Genomic DNA, 18,487 nt, shown 5'->3' on the forward strand with positions numbered 1-18,487 from the left:
GTTAGTTGGCATGCAAATGCAATAGGGCTCTACATGAATACAGGCTACACAGATAAGGCCTGGCCTGAACCAAGAGCTCCTTCGACTAATTCCAGTGATGGAGGAGTGCAGTTGTCTGTAGCTGTCATATGAAGAGAGGTGCAGGTGCCAGAGATCTTGCAAGATGTAATGGGGGCCTAAATGGAACAAGCAAACTCAAGAGGTAAATGACATGGGATTGGGCTAGGGTAGAACAAAGTGTTAGGACAGGCTTCCTCAACCTCGGCCCTCCAGATGTTTTTTGCCTACAACTCCCATGATCCCTAGCTAGCAGGACCAGTGGTCAGGGATGATGGGAATTGTAGTCTCAAAACATCTGGAGGGCCTAGGTTGAGGAAGCCTGTGTTAGGATAATGGTCTCCCAGAAATTGGAGAGTGAGAGAGCTTGAAGCATTGATATTTACATGTTCCAGAGCTGCAGAACAGAAAGGAACTAGCTTAAACTATAGCCCAGAGGACTAAGGATTTCTTGGTTGTGCTGCTGACTGTCTGGATCAGATGACACTGTGGAGATTGTGTAACTTTCAAGAACTGGTACCTGAATTTGCATGCTCACCTCTACCCTCCTCATTCCTTTCCACTTTTGTATTGTGTTTATTAAATTGTGGGACTGTGAGCAGGGGAGCACTGTAACTTCTGTAATCGCCTTATAGCACTTAAAACACAATCCTAACCATGTCTACTCGGAAGTCATTCCGAGATCGGTAGGGCTAAGACAGCAGCCTTGGTAACTGTTGTAAGTGAACATCTGCTCTTTGTGAGATCTGGGCTTTAACATATTATAGCCCACCAAAAAACTTTGGTGCACAAAATATTTGAAGTATTTTGATAGGAGATCATCATTTACATTTGATTGGTTTATTTTTCAAATTGTAATGTGCCAATTTCTAACCAAACTTCTTTCCCAAACATCTAGGAAGCAACACAGAGTGATTTTCATTTTCTCATGAAATAGAATGACTCTAATTATTTTAATCAGAATGGCTATAATTGTCCTTCTTGTTGGTTATAATCTGAAGTGCTAATACCTCCTGGTTGCAGTCATTAGTGGCTGTCATCCAAAGCCCTATTTCTGTCCTGTACAAAATGGGTAGGCAGGAAATTGTCCTGCCACTTATTGGCAGAGGTGTTAATAGGCTGAACTAAGGGTCATTCAGATGCATTAGCTGAAGAGTCCCAATGGCAGAAGTACTTATTGGTGATTTAATTCTGGATACAAATTAAATCTTACATTGCCCAGAGTTGTGAAAGGTGTCCAGTATGGTTTGGACACATGTCCATCTTCCATCTTGGTTGGTGAAGGCTAGCTAGGAAGAGCTGCACCACTTGTTGGTTGGGATCACCCCTCAAGGTAGGTGTCTGGATTGAGGTGGTGATTAGAACCCTGTTTATAGCCCTCTGTAAACTGGGGAAATCCCACAAACTACATAGATTACTGTGTCAGATCTTCTTCATTGGGGTTACTGGAAATGTGTTGAGTTCTATTTTGTTGTGAAATTCACTGCCATGTGTCAGTGGCTTCCAACTTAGACAACTTTGGAAAAGAATTTGATGAATTTGTGGAGGATAAGGCTGTAATGGCTGCAAGGTGTGATAGTAATATTTCAAACCTAGGATCAGAGGGGAGTGGCTCTGGGAATGTCAGAGCCTACTGGATCAAGCCAAAGGTCAACATGTTTTCACAGTGGCAAGCAGATGCCCATGCTGCCTCTGACTATGAAGGTTGAACATGGCCATCTTAGCCATTGATAGGCTTATCCTCCATGAATTTGTCTAATCTTTTAAAGCCATACAAGTTGGTGACCACCACTGCCTCTTCTGGAAGTAAATTCCATAGTTCAACTATCTGCTGTGTGAAGAAGTACTCTCTGTTGTCTGAATGTCCTGACTCCTCTTCGTTCAGTGTCATTGGATGGCCCTGAATTCTAGTATTGTAGAGAGGGGGAAAAAAACCTCTGTATATCCAGAACTGGCCCACTCACTTCAGGTGGTGAAAGCTCAAGAGGGGGTGGTCTGCTTGCCCAACTGTTGCCGTTGCTGCCAGAATACTTCCCTCTCACTGGTGAGAGGGGGACATTCTGTCACATGGCATTGGCACTTGTCTTCCTCGCCCCTGGGGTGGAGCAGATGAGCAGCAATGGCATGCAAAACACCCTGACTCCTGCTGGGTTTAGCGAGAGCTAGGGTGCTCCTGCATCCCACGTTGTTGCCCAGCTTCCCTGCGCCTGAGAGGAGAAGTCGAGTGGCAATGCTTTGTGGAATGTCCTGGCTACCGTCAAGTTCCATGAGAGCCAGGGTGTTCCAGTGGTGGCAGGGGTGGGGTGCAGAAGCGGCAGTAGTTGGGTGGGATCGTGGTGGGCGGTGAGACAGGAGATAGCAATTCCTGTTTCACCTCAGGTGCCAAAAGTGGATGGACTGTGCCTGTCTATATCCACTTTCTCTACCCTATGCATCATTTTAATGCACTTGCTATTGACTTCAAGAAGTTGATTACATCCTAAGTCGATGCCTTTAGCGGTTAGGCCATGGACAAAATTAGAATGTTAGCTTGATTTCTAACCCACGGAATGGTCTGAGGGCTGATGTTAAGCAGGTTAGGTCAGTGTAGAGCAGGGGTAGTCAACCTTTTTATACCTACTGCCCACTAATGCATCTTTCTTGATGGTAAAATTTCCATAGAATCATAGAGTTGAAAGAGACCACAAGGGCCATCCAGTCCAAGCCCCTGCCAAGCAGGAAACACCATCAAAGCATTCTTGACATATGGCTGTCAAGCCTCTGCTTTAAAGACCTCCAAAGAAGGAGACTCCACCACACTCCTTGGTAGCAAATTCCACTGCCGAACAGCTCTTACTGTGAGGAAGTTCTTCCTAATGTTTAGGTGGAATCTTCTTTCTTGTAGTTTGAATCCATTGCTCCGTGTCCGCTTCCCTGGAGCAGCAGAAAACAACCTTTCTCCCTCCTCTATATGACATCCTTTCATATATTTGAACATATATCCTTACCGCCCACCAGTGCTCGATGGAAGGAGGATTCAGCTTGTGCTGTAGAACCCCCTACTGCCCACCTAGAATCCTGAAACACCCACTAGTGGGCAGTAGGGACCAGGTGGACAACCCCTGGTGTAGAGAGTCTAGCAAGTGTCTGGGTAGAAAATGCCTGGAAATGCCATATATGTCAACTTGAATTCCATGACAGAAGAAAGGCAGGATATAGATATACCAAGTGAGTGAAATGAAATGGAAGATTCTGTTCTTCAATTTGCCTCATGCAATCACTTACAGACACGCAATGTTAATGCAAAGAATTACCACATCGGAATGGGAGTGTCATTTAAGGGTTTTGTACTATACTACTTAAACTAGGGCAGTTCTATCCTGTCATGTTTCCCATTCAGTGGAAGATACAGTGTCAGGAGCTCCACAAGACTGTAATTGCCAAGATTCTTTGAGAGAAACTGCCAGATGAACTCTGCTTCAGGATTGTTCAGGTGTGTTGCATGGGACCTTCTTTTTCTCTTACACTGTGTTTTTTTCTCACCTTTGTTCATTGGCTATCATTTCCATATCTAGCCTGATCACATTTCACTTGAAAACAAGTAGGACTTTGCCAAGTATGAAATGTCCCTCTCGCAACAAGGATGGCTTTTTGCATGGATGTCAGTAACCACAAAAGTGAAGGGAAATAAGTAACCGCAGAAGATGGACACTTCCCAGTCGCTGCCTCTAAGCAGGAAAGGGAAGTCTACAGGTTATTATTTAAGGTGGAAAGATTTCAGCTATCCTAGTTTTAAGATAGGAAGCAGAACAGCTATCTGATTCCAGTGGACAATATAGGAAGAGGACATTGAAATCCAGGGATTATGTGATTCTGGATGTTACTGTTTTATAGCTTTTAGCAATGCAGCAGAATAATTGAAGGGCTGACACAAGCTCTTTTTGCTGTTGAAAACCATATATTATTAAGCTGTTCTCTTTCACAGTTTATGCAGTTTCTTCTCAAAAGTTAGTAATCTCTGAAACAGGACTCTTCCGTGTCAGAGGGATGTGGCAAAGCCAATTCGGTTGTTCTGCCGGTCAAATTCGGTGTAGTACTCTCCGATGAAACTAGCACCCAGAATCCAGAGAGGGCCCAGTGGAGGAGGAATATCAAAACCTGAGAACGCCACAGTGCAGAACTCTTGGCCATATTCAGAATGCTGCAGAGAGAATGGCACAACCAAGCAGGGAAGTGAGTCAGTGAGACAGTTTTATTGCCTTAGATCAGGCTTCCTCAACCTCGGACCTCCGGATGTTTTTGGCCTAAAACTCCCATGACCCCTAGCTAGCAGGACCAGTGGTCAGGGATGATGGGAATTGTAGTTTCAAAACATCTGGAGGGCCGAGGTTGAGGAAGCCTGCCTTAGATCACCCTGGCTGCAGTTGATGGGAGCTATAGTCCAAAACATTTAGAGGGCACCAGGTTGGTGAAGTCTGATTTCAATCAAAGACAACTTCTTCTTGTTCTTCTTCTTGTTGTTGTTTAGTCATGTCTGACTCTTCGTGACCCCATGGACCAGAGCACACCAGGCACTCCTGTCTTCCACTGTGCCTATTAGTGTTCAGACCTCAAAAAAATTCCCCTGGAATTTTTTCTATCCCAACTCCTCTATTTCCTAGCTGCCCTCCACCTTTCCTGTTTATTGCAAATCTTGCCCAGCATCTTACCTGGAGGACGTAGGCGGACCCACTGAGTATGTAGGCTCTCTGTCCAAAATGGAAGGAGATATCAGGCAGCAAATGAATTTTCTTGCATTCGATGATATACTGTGAGAGGAGAAAGGAGTTAATAGGAACATGAAACTTTTAGGTCCTGTACTCAAGACTGTGGGGCAAAGAACTTCAGGCAAGAGTTGAAGACCAAGCCCATCTAATGTCCGTGAAAGTATCTCCCTCATGCCTAGATTTCAATCTAGGTTTCATGTAAGCAAAAGCAACCTCCAAATCCACACTGTCTGTACAGTACTCTTCACCTTTTGAGAAGACCAGCAAATTACTTACAAGGAGAAGGGGCAGTGCTAAGGTTCCTAGTTTCAGACTTGACAATTGCACCTGTAATCAAGTGTTTTTACTGTGATGGGAGTCTCAGGCATGGAGTACTGTCATGTCTTCTTTTGCTACCTATGGCAGCCATTTTGTGCTGGCACGCATGGCACTTTTGCTAAGATATGAGACCCAGCACTTCACTTTTTAACCAAAAAAAAAAGCATTCAAGGGCACCAAGAGAGTATTTATATGCATGAAAAAGCAACCAGGCTTTGGGTTCCACTGCTGTTTTTCCTCATGACTTTTTTGACCTGTCATTTCTTTGCCTAGCCACTGCAAGAGAGGATAAGCTTTTGGAGGAGAGCTTTCAGTTTGCTTACATCTTTCTCTTCAAAGAAAGTAGCTCCTATGGCTTTCATCAGAATAGACACTGAACTAGCTGGGCCCGTGATATAGGAAGTCCCAGTATCTATAGATGCCGTGCAGCCTTCATGACAGAACAGCAGCTCGCCCCCGACAGAAACCCTGTGGAGAAAGCAAAACAGCCTTTCATGTTTCAGACAAACCCTTATGCCCCACCCACCCTCGCCCTTGCACCTAGAGAAGATAAGTAACCTGTAGGATGTATGTGCTAATATATGGAGTTATATATGGCGCTGCAGATGTTGTTGGACTACCAACACGCATCAGCCAGCATGGACAAAGGTGAGAGATGATGGGAGTTGTAGTCCAGCAACACCTAGAGGGCAATGGGTTCCCCAGCCCTAGAGACCAAGCACACCTGTGAAAGTTTATTTGACTATTTTTTGTGATATTTTGGCCATGGATGTGTTAATGTAGCACTGAATACATAAAAAGACAAATAAATAAAATTATACATTCCAGGCAATGTAGATTTTGCAACTGCATCATATATTGATTTAAGGAAAGTATAAAATGGTGTGATAAAACACCTCCACATACCCTTTGCCTTATCTTCCTTGATGCTTTTAAAGTCCTTGTTATCATTTTGAAATGATATTTTGGGGAGATAGAAGACTCCCTGGAAAAGACCCTGATGTTGGGAAAGATGGAGGGCACAAGGAGAAGGGGACGACAGAGGACGAGATGGTTGGACAGTGTTCTCGAAGCTACGAACATGAGTTTGACCAAACTGCGGGAGGCAGTGGAAGACAGGAGTGCCTGGCGTGCTATGGTCCATGGGGTCACGAAGAGTTGGACACGACTAAACGACAACAACAACGTTTTGTACAATTCTAAAGCTCGATAAAGGTTGTTGTTGTTGTTTTTTTTAAAAAAGGAACCCAAGTTTGATAAATGGAGTGTTTATTGCATTGTCACATGGCGATGTAGCTTAGAAAGGTTTGTGAATTACTTGGAGCCGTAAAAAGCAGCATCCCTCACCCTTTAAGATCAATGTGCCAATAGCCTTCCCGGCTGATGCTGTGATAGTGGAAGTCCCCCGTGTAGTAAGATGGGTCACTGCCTCCCAGGATGATTTCTCCCCCAGTGTTCAGCGCAGAATTCCTAGGACAAAAATCACAAGCAGTCACTTTCTCCTTCCTGCCTGCTCTTGTACCTGACACACTTGGCATGATACACCTCAGGTTCTGTTGGTTAGATTCTTGATGACGGGAGTGAAAAAACATGCATAGTTAGTAATGTGAGGAGAGTGTTCTTGTGCATGAGAATGTGGCGGGGGGAGTGATACTCAAAGTGGTGCAGTGATGGGCCAATGCCGAACTCCTCGTGAATGGAAACTGAGCTTTCCAGGCAAAGAAGGGTAACTCCAGTGTGTGTACATCAAGGGTGGGGCACCTCATGCCCAGTAGCCTCTCTGTCTAGCCCTCAGGACTCCTCAGACCACACCCTCTGCCAGAAGGCAAAGAGATAAGGCCTTCTTATGCCCCTGATTCAGCATGGAGGTGCCAGGAATTGAACCTGGAAGGCAGCTTGTACTCTACCACCAATGTACACACTTCCCCAAGTGGATGGAAAAACATGCTTCAACTAGATAATGAGTTTTTGGCTCCTTATGAAGGATTTGTCTAGATGACCACCTATGCTCCCAGTTATCTGGCATGCAGGCTTTTCCAAACAACCCTCACCTGCTGTAGTAGACAGAGAACACTTCTGAGGTCAGAATCCGTTCAGACATGATCTTATCAAACACTGGGGTAACACCATCAATGGCTTGACTGGGATACCCCATACCAAGCACTCCATCAAACTGGGCATAGTTGAAAGGTTTGTTAGTGAGCGCTGTGGCTTCTGCAAACACCTGGAAAATGGGAATGCCAGCAACCTGGACAGAAGAAACAAGGAAAAGAAAGGTTACCTTTGCTAAGGTGCAAAGCAGGCACGGATTTTTCTTTCTCAATGTTCAACCTGCATATTTGTAAATAAAGATAATTTTTTGCAAAACTTCACCGCCTCCTGTGACTTCCTTCCAAACAATAACGAACTGTGCCCCTGGAATTTCTCATCATTCATATAACTTGGTTAGTGTGACAGTGCTGAATGCCAAATATTTCAATATATTGTTGAACTCTGCTTCCCATCCCATCTGCTCCAGCCAGCAAGGCTCCTGGTCAGGGCATGACAGTCCAACAACACCTGGCAGGTCAGCTGCAGGTCCTCTATCCCTGAGCTAGTGGTTGAAGTGACATAAGGCAGTCCGGTCTAGCCTTTCCCAATCTGGTGCCCCCTGCCAGATGTTTCAGACTACAATCCCCATCATTCCTGACTGTTGTCCTTGCTGGCTGGGGCTGATGGGAGTTGTAGCCCACAACATCTGGAGGGCATCAACTTGGGGAAGGCTGGTCCAGACTATGGGGATTCACCTTGATTGCGTACAAGAGGTCATAGCCTTCAAGCAGTGATTCGGTATAGAAGAATCCAGGCCTGTGAATGGCCTTGTGTCTGCCAGGGGAGAGGAAAGCTTTGCACCAGTTCGCCTCCTTCAGAAGCAAGAAGGCATACCAGCGGAAAGAAAGGAGCCTTCTATCCCCTTGTGGTACTTACTGTCACAATGTCCTGGCTAAGGAAACCCTTGACATGTCCTTTCCCATATTGGATTGCAAATTGAGTCCCATTTGGCCTGTATGTACTTGATTTGGAGGAGTCGTAGCGGGCGTGGGAAGCTAGTAGGAAAGAAATACACTTAGGTTATATTAATTGGTGCACCAGAAACAGATCATACTCCACAAAGAACAAATGCTTTAATTACTATGCATTCCAATGAAGGCTGCAATCCCATACCCACTTATCTAAGAGAATTCCACACTGAATTCAATGATGCTTCCGGGTGAAAATGCATAGGACTGTACTGCAAGACTTCAGTTGATCGATTGGTTAGAGTCAATTTTAACCAGCTACATTGCAAATTAAGGGCAGTTTTTCTTTTTAAATAATTTTTTAAAAAAATATTAGAAAATTATACAATTTACATACATCATCTTGCATACACTCGATCACACTCACAAAAAGAATAGAAAAAGAAATAGAAATAAAGAGTTGGGTTTGTATAATATGTTTAATACATATGTGCGAAGATTCCTACTAACTCATTATTGTTATATTTACAAACAACAGTAAAAAGGGAATCGGAATCAACATGGCAGCCTATAGTATATCAGGGATGATTAGAAGTTGATCGTCATGAAAAAGCATGAATCCAGGCATTTCCATACTATATTGTTGGCATGTGTTTCCCTGAGTACGCATGGCACTCCCGATCACTTACCACAGGCGCTGTACAGTGGGGAGCACTGGTGGGATGGCACCCAAAGGTTGGCCGACCCTGTGTCAAAAATGACTTTGAAGATCTGGGCTGGCGTGCCAATGCTGATTTCACCAAAATACTGCGTCTGAAAGAATTGTTGCAATAGAAATAAATAGTGGGTGCTGCTGATTCCTAAATCTTAGTGCCCATCCAGACTGCATTTGGCAACATATCATTGATGCTATAATAATGCATGAGTGGTAGACTGATGCTGCACCGACTACACATTATTCTGCTTTATTAGTTGTTTTGTCATGTGTCCCAAATGCTATTACGTATAGCCATCTGGAGGGGAACACTCTTATTTTATTTATTTATACCATTTAAAAGCTGCTCAGTATCTTATAACAAATCTGTAAGCAGTGTTGTTCTACAGCGCGACAAAAGTGCAACACACAAACAATCCTGGAAGATTTGTACTATAAAAATCACAGCACTTTTGCAGGAAGTTACAGGACCTGCACTGATGGGAGATGAAGGAGTGTGTCCACCCCCCCCTCCAAAAGAACCACCTTTGCAGGTGTACACAGTGAGGAATGCAGGATTGTGCAAAACCACCCTGTTGCCACCATGAGCACAAATCATCATGGTTAAAAAGGACAGGTGGAAGGGCCCTCCATCACAGCACGTTCCATAAATATCTCTACAAAGATGCTTGGGCTCCCCTGATCTGCTGACTCGATCAGGGGCGTAGCCAGGATGAAAATCAGGGGGGGCAAGGGGAGGGGGAGGGGCCACAGCGGGGCAAGGAAAGCTCCCTTCTCCCTTGCCAGCTTTCCCTCCTCCCGCCCCGGCGATCGCGGAGGGGGAGGAGGGAGTCGGAGCAGCCCGAAATCCTCGAACGGCAGGGGCGAGGGGGCGCCAGGATCAGCCCGAAATAGGGCTGCTCCGACTACCTCCTCCCCCTCCGCGATCGGCAGGGGCGAGGGGGCGCCAGGATCAGCCCGAAATCGGGCTGCTCCGACTCCCTTCTCCCCCTCCGCGATCGGCAGGGGCAAGGGGGAGCCAGGATCAGCCCGAAATCGGGCTGCTCCGATCCCCTCCTCCCCCTCTGCAATCGCCGGGGCAGGTGGAGGGAAAGCCCCAGAGCCGCGCAAAGCGATTGCCTGGCTTTCCCTCCGCCCGCCCCACAGCCAGCCGGCTAGAAGGGACGTCTCCCTTCTCCCTTGCTGGCTGTGGGGCGGGCGGAGGGAAAGCCAGCCAAACGCTTTGCGCGGCTCTGGGGCTTTCCCTCCACCCGCCCCACAGCCAGCCAGGGAGAAGGGAGACGGCACCGGGCGGGCAGCTGGGCAGGCTGGCCAGCGGCCCTGCTTCTAGGGGGGCAATTGCCCCCTCCTGCCCCCCTGCCTACGCCCATGGACTCGCTTGCTCAAAGGGGAATCATCAAACACTCACATCTCTGTAGTTTGTGAGGGTGGTAGGTGCTGTCACATTATGAAGCGCTTCGCCAAGATGGTATAGACTGTGCTCCAAGGAAGGGGAGCCATCAGACACTTCCATCCCCATCTTCTGCAGGGTCTCCCTGATTGAGGGCATTTTCTTGAGCGGAATCCTGAAAGGTGTTAAGAAAGGAATGATGAAACTTGGGTGGCCACTGTGAGAATGCAGTGCTGGATTAGAACATAGCTGTCAACCCTCCCCTTTTTTGCAGGAAACTCCCTTATTCCAAGCCACAGCTGCCAGCCTTCCCTCTTTTTTTTGCTGGAAATTCCCTTATTCCATCGCCGTTTCCCGCTGCTATCCTGGATTGTTAGATATACCGTAGACTGTCCCCGGGACAGGTGAGGCTGCTGCTGATCCCTTATTTTCAAATCCGAAAGTTGACAGCTATGGAGTAGAAGGACCCAGCAGGGCTCGTCTAATGCCTCTCCCACTTCCACCCCACAATGAGCTGAATAAACTGCTGCAAGAACTAAAGTCATGCTGGTGAGGAAATACAGATTGTTTGAGGCCATAGCTGCCAAGTTTTCCCTTTTCTCGCGAGGAAGCCTATTCAGCATAAGGGAATATCCCTTAAAAAAGGGGAGAACTTGGCAGCTATGTTTGAGGCCACTTTCAGACTTTGCTACAAGGGGGAAGCAGCCTTGATTCACAGATGACGGCTGCCTTGGCTTGGAAGATACCTCTCACTTGCTCTAGATGGCAGTAAATGCTTGCAATGGACTGTCAGCAAGCAGTTTTTCTCTAGTTTTAAGCTATCTTTAAAAAGAGAGAGAGAATAGAATCGCACTATTTTATTTAAAAGTCATTTAGCAGTTTTTGAAGCATGTTCTTCAGTCTTGCATATTGTTGTCCACAGCTTCAGACCTGCATAAATTTGTGGTCCTTACATTTTGGATGTTTTAAAAATTATTATTTTTTCCAATATAAAAGGAAGGATGCTTCGTGTTTGTTATATAAGCATAATTCTTTATTGCCACCCGCCTACACATCACTACCTGGATTTGTTGCTCTAGTCTACAATTTGTTTTTCTATTCCTGAGGACCAACCACTCCTTCCTTTTATACCACAGTGACTCCCATACCTGTTTTGCGGCACCCTCTCTCACAAACCCAATACTGTCTACTGCTAACCAGACTTGGCAGATTTAAAAATTTCCGCATTGCTGCTGTAGCATAGCTATTGGGAAAGTATATTGTTATGTAGAAGCATGGAAGTATGTTTCAGGGAGGAATGGCATGCAGGGTCCTAGGATATGTCATTATTAGCACCTTTCCAGAAATGGGGGGGGAGCAGTCTTATGAGACCCTTTCATTGTTTAGGGGGGAAATGGCATAGCTCAGGGGTAGAGAACATGCTTTGCATTTGAAAGGTCACAGTCTAAATCTCAAAAGTAGAAAAAAAAACACCCTGTCTTCCTCTACCTCCCACCCCTCCAGAACAGCTTTGCTGACGCTTGTTTAAATTTAGTCCACATTAGGCAACAAAGCCTACCTAATCACAATTTTCTGGAGACCTGCCTTTATTTCTCAGTGGAACTGAGACATCTCTCAATATGCAGCACTGAATTTTAAGTAGCAGCTTAAAGGAAAGGATGTGCTTATTGCAGGCTTGTCTCCCAAATTCAGCTGTTCACTTCTCTGCTGAGGTGATTCATGCCAGGCATGTCCAACAGGTAGAAATCGCGATCTACTGGTAGATCACTGGACATCTGTGGTAGATCACTGGCTCTCCCCAAAGCAGCTCAGCAACTTTGGCTCCCCTAAAAAAGCTCTGCATCTGCCCTGAATCCCCAAAACAGGGCTTTCCTTCCTAAAAATGCTCAACTTTAACCCGAACCCTCCAAAACATGGATGGCTTTCCTTCCTAAAAAAAAGCTCAACAACCTCAACCTGAACCCCCCAAAAGGGGGTAGATCACTGCCAGTTTTTAACTCTGAGTAGATCACAGTCTCTTGGAAGTTGGCCACCCCTGATTTATGCCAATTTGTATGTCCAAAGATGTACTCTCTCCACCCTCTTCTTCTTTCTTGATCTTCTCTGGTAAAAACATCACCATACAATCTGTCCCCTCATCACAGTCTAGTCTTTGTTTTCACCAACCTTTCCACCAGACAGTTTGTTACCAGATCTTACTATTTCTGTGTCCACTTTTTTTTTTATTCCTTTTACATATAACCCACTCATCAAACCAAAGGGTGTTTCCATAGTATTGGAATTAAATGAGTTAAAGGAGTTTACATCTCAAAGAGTTACAATTCCCAGCAACCCTTAACAAGTGCCCAGAATTCTTTGAGGGAAAGAAGGGGCTTCAAATGTACTTCAAATGTACTTTATAGTGTTTACACAGTCTTAACAGGCTTTAGCCATCCTCTTGCTCCTCAACTCTGCCTTTTGACTCGCTTCCTATTACATCTTCACCCATGCCTTCAACTTCTTCAAGTCTACCTTCCCCCAATTTGAAGTACACCATGGTGGTCTATTCTCTCCTACGTATGGTACAACTGCCACCAGTCACATATAATACAAAATGGGCTGGAGAAAAAACATGTGAATGCTAACATCAGTCCTCTTTGATCCTTCTGGGACAGCACAGTACAGCGGTACCTCGGGTTACAGACGCTTCATAGAATCATAGAATCATAGAGTTGGAAGAGACCACAAGGGCCATCCAGTCCAACCCCCTGCCAAGCAGGAAACACCATCAAAGCATTCCTGACAGATGGCTGTCAAGCCTCTGCTTAAAGACCTCCAAAGAAGGAGACTCCACCACACTCCTTGGCAGCAAATTCCACTGCCAAACAGCTCTTACTGTCAGGAAGTTCTTTCTAATGTTTAGGTGGAATTTTCTTTCTTGTAGTTTGAATCCGTTGCTCCGTGTCCGCTTCTCTGGAGCAGCAGAAAACAACCTTTCTCCCTCCTCTATATGACATCCTTTTATATATTTGAACATGGTTATCATATCACCCCTTAACCTTCTCTTCTCCAGGCTAAACATACCCAGCTCCCTAAGCCGTTCCTCATAAGGCATCGTTTCCAGGCCTTTGACCATTTTGGTTGCCCTCTTCTGGACACGTTCCAGCTTGTCAGTATCCTTCTTGAACTGTGGTGCCCAGAACTGGACACAGTACTCCAGGTGAGGTCTGACCAGAGCAGAATACAGTGGTACTATTACTTCCCTTGATCTAGATGCTATACTCCTATTGATGCAGCCCAGAATTGCATTGGTTTTTTTAGCTGCTCCATCACACTGCTGACTCATGTCAAGTTTGTGGTCTACCAAGACTCCTAGATCCTTTTCACATGTACTGCTCTCAAGCCAGGTGTCTCCCATCCTGTATTTGTGCCTTTCATTTTTTTTGCCCAAGTGTAGTACTTTACATTTCTCCTTGTTAAAATTCATCTTGTTTGCTTTGGCCCAGTTGTCTAATCTGTTAAGGTCATTCTGAAGTGTGATCCTGTCTGTAACCTGAGTCAGGTTACAGACTCCGCTAACCCAGAAATAGTACCTCAGGTTAAGAACTTTGCTTCAGGATGAGAACAGAAATCGCATGGTGGTGGCGCGGCGTCAGTGGCAGCCCCCATTAGCTAAAGTGGTCCTTTAGGTTCAGAACGGTTTCAGGTTAAGAACGGACCTCCGGAACGAATTAAGTTCTTAACCTGAGGTACCACTGTAGCTACATACGCCTCATCAGGGAATTCTGATTTGTCCTTGACCCTGCTGCATCAGGTACTTAGCCTACACATTCATCGTGCTCTGGGAAGGAGGCAGTTCTCCCAAGACTAAGCCTTGACTTGAAAAGAGATGGTACATTACCTTTGGAAGGCATCACTGGAAAAGCACAAGAAGCAGCCAACCACTGCAAAGACCCGGGACCACGGCATCCTACTGCTGCTTTGGATAGCAGAACCTCCACTCTGGTGTTGTATACAAAGAGAAGCCATGTCCATTGGGCTTTTTATAGAAAAACTTGGGTTTCTGCTCAGTTCTGATTGGTAGGGAAGGGTAATAAATTTTGCTGATCAGGGGATGGGGGGGATGCCTTTGGGATGCTAAGCCTGACCTCACTTCCTGGCAAAGGGCAGCTTGGCTCACGAAGGCGTGCGTATGAAGGCTCACTCTACTATGATTAGCTCAGTGTACGTAGCTCAATGAGGAAATCAAGATCCTGCTTAGGCGTATTGTGGAACAAATTTAAACATACCCCTAAGTAGGTCAGTCTTGCTCTTTTTATTTAATACAATTTCTTAGAAAATATTTATGTTCCTGATCCTTGGCAGGTAGACTCCAGTGAACACTTGCCATTACTAAAGCAGTAGTGAAAATTGAAATTAACAGGCCTGGACTATTTCTCAGAATATGGAGTATCTATTTATCTATTTTTTGAGTGGTGGTGCGGAGTATTCTGAGCTGTATTAAGCAGGGGGGAAGCTAGATAATTGTATAGATCTCATCCTATCCCCTCTTACTAGATGATACAGAGGTAGCTGATGAAGCCACTTTGCCCCTTGCTAAAGTTGAGAATGTCTGAGTCAGATCACTGCCCTGTGTATGCTACCTTGAGTCCTATGGTTGGTGGGATATAAGTGAAATAAATAAATATGGGCCTGGCCCAACATTTCTGCCTCAAAGAATTCTTAGAAGTGCTTTGCAGCAGTGATGGCCCTATCATTAGGCAGAGTGAGGCAGTCGCTTCAGGTGGCAAATGCTACGGAGTGGGCAGAAGCAGCTTTCTGGGTGGGATGGAGCTGTAAGGTACAGTAGCTCCCCAGAAATGGCTGGGCCAAAGTATATGGTGTCTCAGACTTAGAGGTACGTCAGAATTAGAGGTAGCGCTCTCTCTCTCTCTCTCTCTCTCTCTCTCTCTCTCTCTCTCTCTCTCTCTCTCTGTAGCTGGCATGGCAGTGGGGGAGCCAGATCAGACCATGTTTTTTTGGGGTGTGTGTGATGACCATTCACTCCCATTTGCTTTGTATTAGTATCAACCACCACCAACATGACTGTTGTTTGCAACGGGAGAAGTGCAATGGGATCAAGGGGTGAGACTCAGTGTGGTGCAGTGATGAAAGTGTGGGGCAAGGACCAGGGAGACCAGAGTTCAAATCCCCACTTGGCCATGAAACTCACAGGGTGACCTTGGACCAGTGGCAGCCTCTCAGCCTAACCTACCTCACAGGGCTGTTATGAGGAGGTGGGGGGAGCGCTGGTAGGAGGAAAGGTGGGATATAAATTAACAAACCAACTTCACAAGGGCATACCACATGGCAAATGCCAGGCCCACTGCCTATGGTCTTTTAGGGGAAACATGGGCCCTTGCTAAGGAAGGAAAACAACGTTTGTTGCCCAAATTGTGGCATCACAGTTTGTAAACTAAAAGGAACTGGTCATGCACCCAGACCCTATCAAATATAGTACAATCCTAACCATGTCTACTCAGAAATAATTCCTATGGAATTCAGAGGGACTTGTTCCCAGTTTTGCTTGCCGCTTTACACTGCCTTTTGAAAAACAGATAACGAATTGCCCTCTTTTTGGTCAAGGCAACCTTCTGCCTCTGTGGGCAGTTACCAGGATAAATAAATAAACTCTTTTTTTCCCACACACTGTGTCAGGCATCATGCTTGTGAGCAGAGATTTTCCCAAGCTCATCCCCCCTCTCCCCAAACAGGTTAAAGGCCACAAAGGGGCTGACAACAAGGGCTTTCAATGAAATAATATTACAGGCACTTGAGATTTGGTGGGAGGGGGAGGCCAAGTATGGCAGCATAATAGCGAGCTCCTCCAAGTGTCAGCCAAGTTACTTCTGTTGTGATGGCCTCGGTAACCTTTGGGTGAGACTTTTTATATGATGGAGAGAGGCATGGGAAGCGTTTGACGGATTTTCACAAGCACACAGCTTACGCCAGCTTGAATAATCTGCCTGTGCTGCAAATGTAAAACCCATCTTGGCAAAAAAAATATACATTTGAATTAACTTGTGGTGCAGCTGGCATATTGGGGCCAAACAGAACATATGGGAAGAGTGCATACTGGGAATGCACACGCTTTGCATGCAGCCGAGTGGATCCCCAGCATCTCCAGATGGGAATGCAAAAGACGCCTTTTTGGAGGGCCACTTTAAAGAGCCATGGAAGTGTGCGGGTAAGGGGAGCGAAACTCTCCCCCTCTTGGAGTTTGACAAATGTACCGCAGCACTGTGCAAAAGGCAATCATCTGGTGAGACTGCTGCCTGAAGGGATAAAGAAAAAGTCAGGGTTATTGTCCATGGCAAAAAAGCCATTCTAAGCACAGGTTTTACATGCGACTGAGTTGGAGCCAATTAGCACACATTAGCTCAGTGGTTCCCAACCTTTTTTTTGGCCATGCCCCACCTAAGCATCTCTAAAATCCTGATGCCCCCCCCCCCCGGGACATATAATTCTTATTATTCAAAAAGTGAACTCCTGTTCACGTGGAGGAAGCCTAAAAGGCCATTAACTGTTAATAACTCATTCTTGAATTGCCCCCCTTAAAAATCAAATTGCCCCTCTGTGGGGTGTGTGGGAACCATAGCATTAGCGCATACTGATAAAAAGGTAAAGGGGCCCCTGACCATCAGGTCCAGTCGTGGACGACTCTGGGGTTGCGGCGCTCATCTTGCTCTATAGGCCGAAGGAGCCGGGGTTTGTCCGCAGACAGCTTCCGGGTCTTGTGGCCAGCATCTCAAAGCTGCTTCTGGCAAACCAGAGCAGCACACGGAAACGCCGTTTACCTTCCTGCCGGAGTGGTCCCTATTTATCTGCTTGCACTTTGATGTGCTTTCGGACTGCTAGGTGGGCAGGAGCTGGGACCGAGCAACGGGAGCTCACCCCGTTGCAGGGATTCAAACCGCCGACCTTCTGATCAGCAAGCCCTAGACTCTGTGGTTTAACCCACAGCGCCACCTGGGTCCCTGTGGGGTGTGTGGGAACCACAGCATTAGCGCATACTGATACTGACTGAGAAGAAGCAGGACTGAAGTAAAGCCTAAAAGGAAGTCGTTTACTCATTTAGTAGTCACCAGGCTGCACTGGTCCCCCAACATCTCCCGACCCCGCACAACTGGTGCAGCTTCCATTGATGCTGTGTCAATGGATTCAAGTTAGAAGAAAGGAGATTCTGACCAAACCACAGGAATAACTTACTGGCAGTAGAAGCTGTTTAGCAGCGGAACGGACTCTGAAGAGAGGCGGTGGACTCTCCTTCTTTGGAGGTTTCTAAGCAGTGGTCAGATGGCTATCTGCCATGTATGATCTAGTTGAGATCCCTGCATTACAGGGGGTTGGACTAGATGACCCTCAGGGTCCCTTCCAACTTTAAAATTCTAGGAAGACCCTCTTGGGGTGTTGATGCTAAGAACCCCTCATCTTGCGTTATTGGCTGAGGGAGCCGGCGTACAGCTTCCAGGTCATGTGGCCAGCATGACAAAGCCACTTCTGGCGAACCAGAGCAGCACACAGAAATACCTTTACCTTCCCACTGTAGTGGTACCTATAGGCTGCCTTTTGCCTTGCTTTTAATCCCTTTCCCTTTTCCTTTACGGATTGCCCATTCTTGGTAAGCCAGGCTCCACAAGGTCATTGTTGAGCCTTCTTCTTTGCAGGAACCAGAGGCCTTTTCCCACGCAGGGACTGGGAGACTCCCACCCTTTAAGGCTCCAGCAACTGCGTCACACTGCCCAGCCTGCAAGCCCGTAGGCAAACCCTTCCGGTCAGAGGGTCAAAAAATCACCAACCCCTGTTTGCATTTGGTTTCTGGCCGGGACAGAGATATGAGAAAGATGCAGGAGAGGAGATGGCAGAAATAAATGCACTTCCAGGTCTGAATGTTTACATTCAGAGCATAATCCCATCGGCAGTTTTTTCACATAACTTCAGGATACAGGAGTTGTTTTAAATTAAGAGTTGTTAGGACTGATATTCACAGTTCTGCTACAATTGTCCCTTTTAATTGTACAGTATGTTCATTATGATTTCTGCTCATGACGATATCAGGGTCCCCACTTTCAATACCATTTGCACATACTAAGGTTTTGGGGCAGGCATACGTACTATACTGCTTCATTTCCAATTGGTGCATGTCCCATAGCTTCCTGCCGAAATCCTGAAACTTTTCATGCCACAAATGCTTGGATGAGTGTTAGTGCTGCTTCTGTTGCACGTTTGCACAAGAGTGCCCCTC

The 18,487-nt window shown here is 46.1% G+C and overlaps 1 protein-coding gene across 1 annotated transcript; it reads right to left on the minus strand.

The window, feature by feature from the left end:
* Window positions 1-4,075: 4,075 nt before the first annotated feature.
* Window positions 4,076-14,238, minus strand: REN (renin). The gene is made up of 9 exons (XM_035122280.3): window positions 14,105-14,238; window positions 10,243-10,399; window positions 8,809-8,932; window positions 8,088-8,206; window positions 7,172-7,368; window positions 6,468-6,590; window positions 5,444-5,588; window positions 4,746-4,844; window positions 4,076-4,237 (listed from the first exon to the last, which is right to left on the minus strand). Exons 1-9 carry the CDS (start codon window positions 14,236-14,238, stop codon window positions 4,076-4,078), a joined length of 1,260 nt encoding a protein of 419 aa, XP_034978171.3.
* Window positions 14,239-18,487: the final 4,249 nt, after the last annotated feature.

This window comes from Zootoca vivipara, chromosome 7 (assembly GCF_965207765.1).
Source record: "Zootoca vivipara chromosome 7, rZooViv2.hap1.1, whole genome shotgun sequence".
NCBI classification, from domain to species: domain Eukaryota; kingdom Metazoa; phylum Chordata; class Lepidosauria; order Squamata; family Lacertidae; genus Zootoca; species Zootoca vivipara.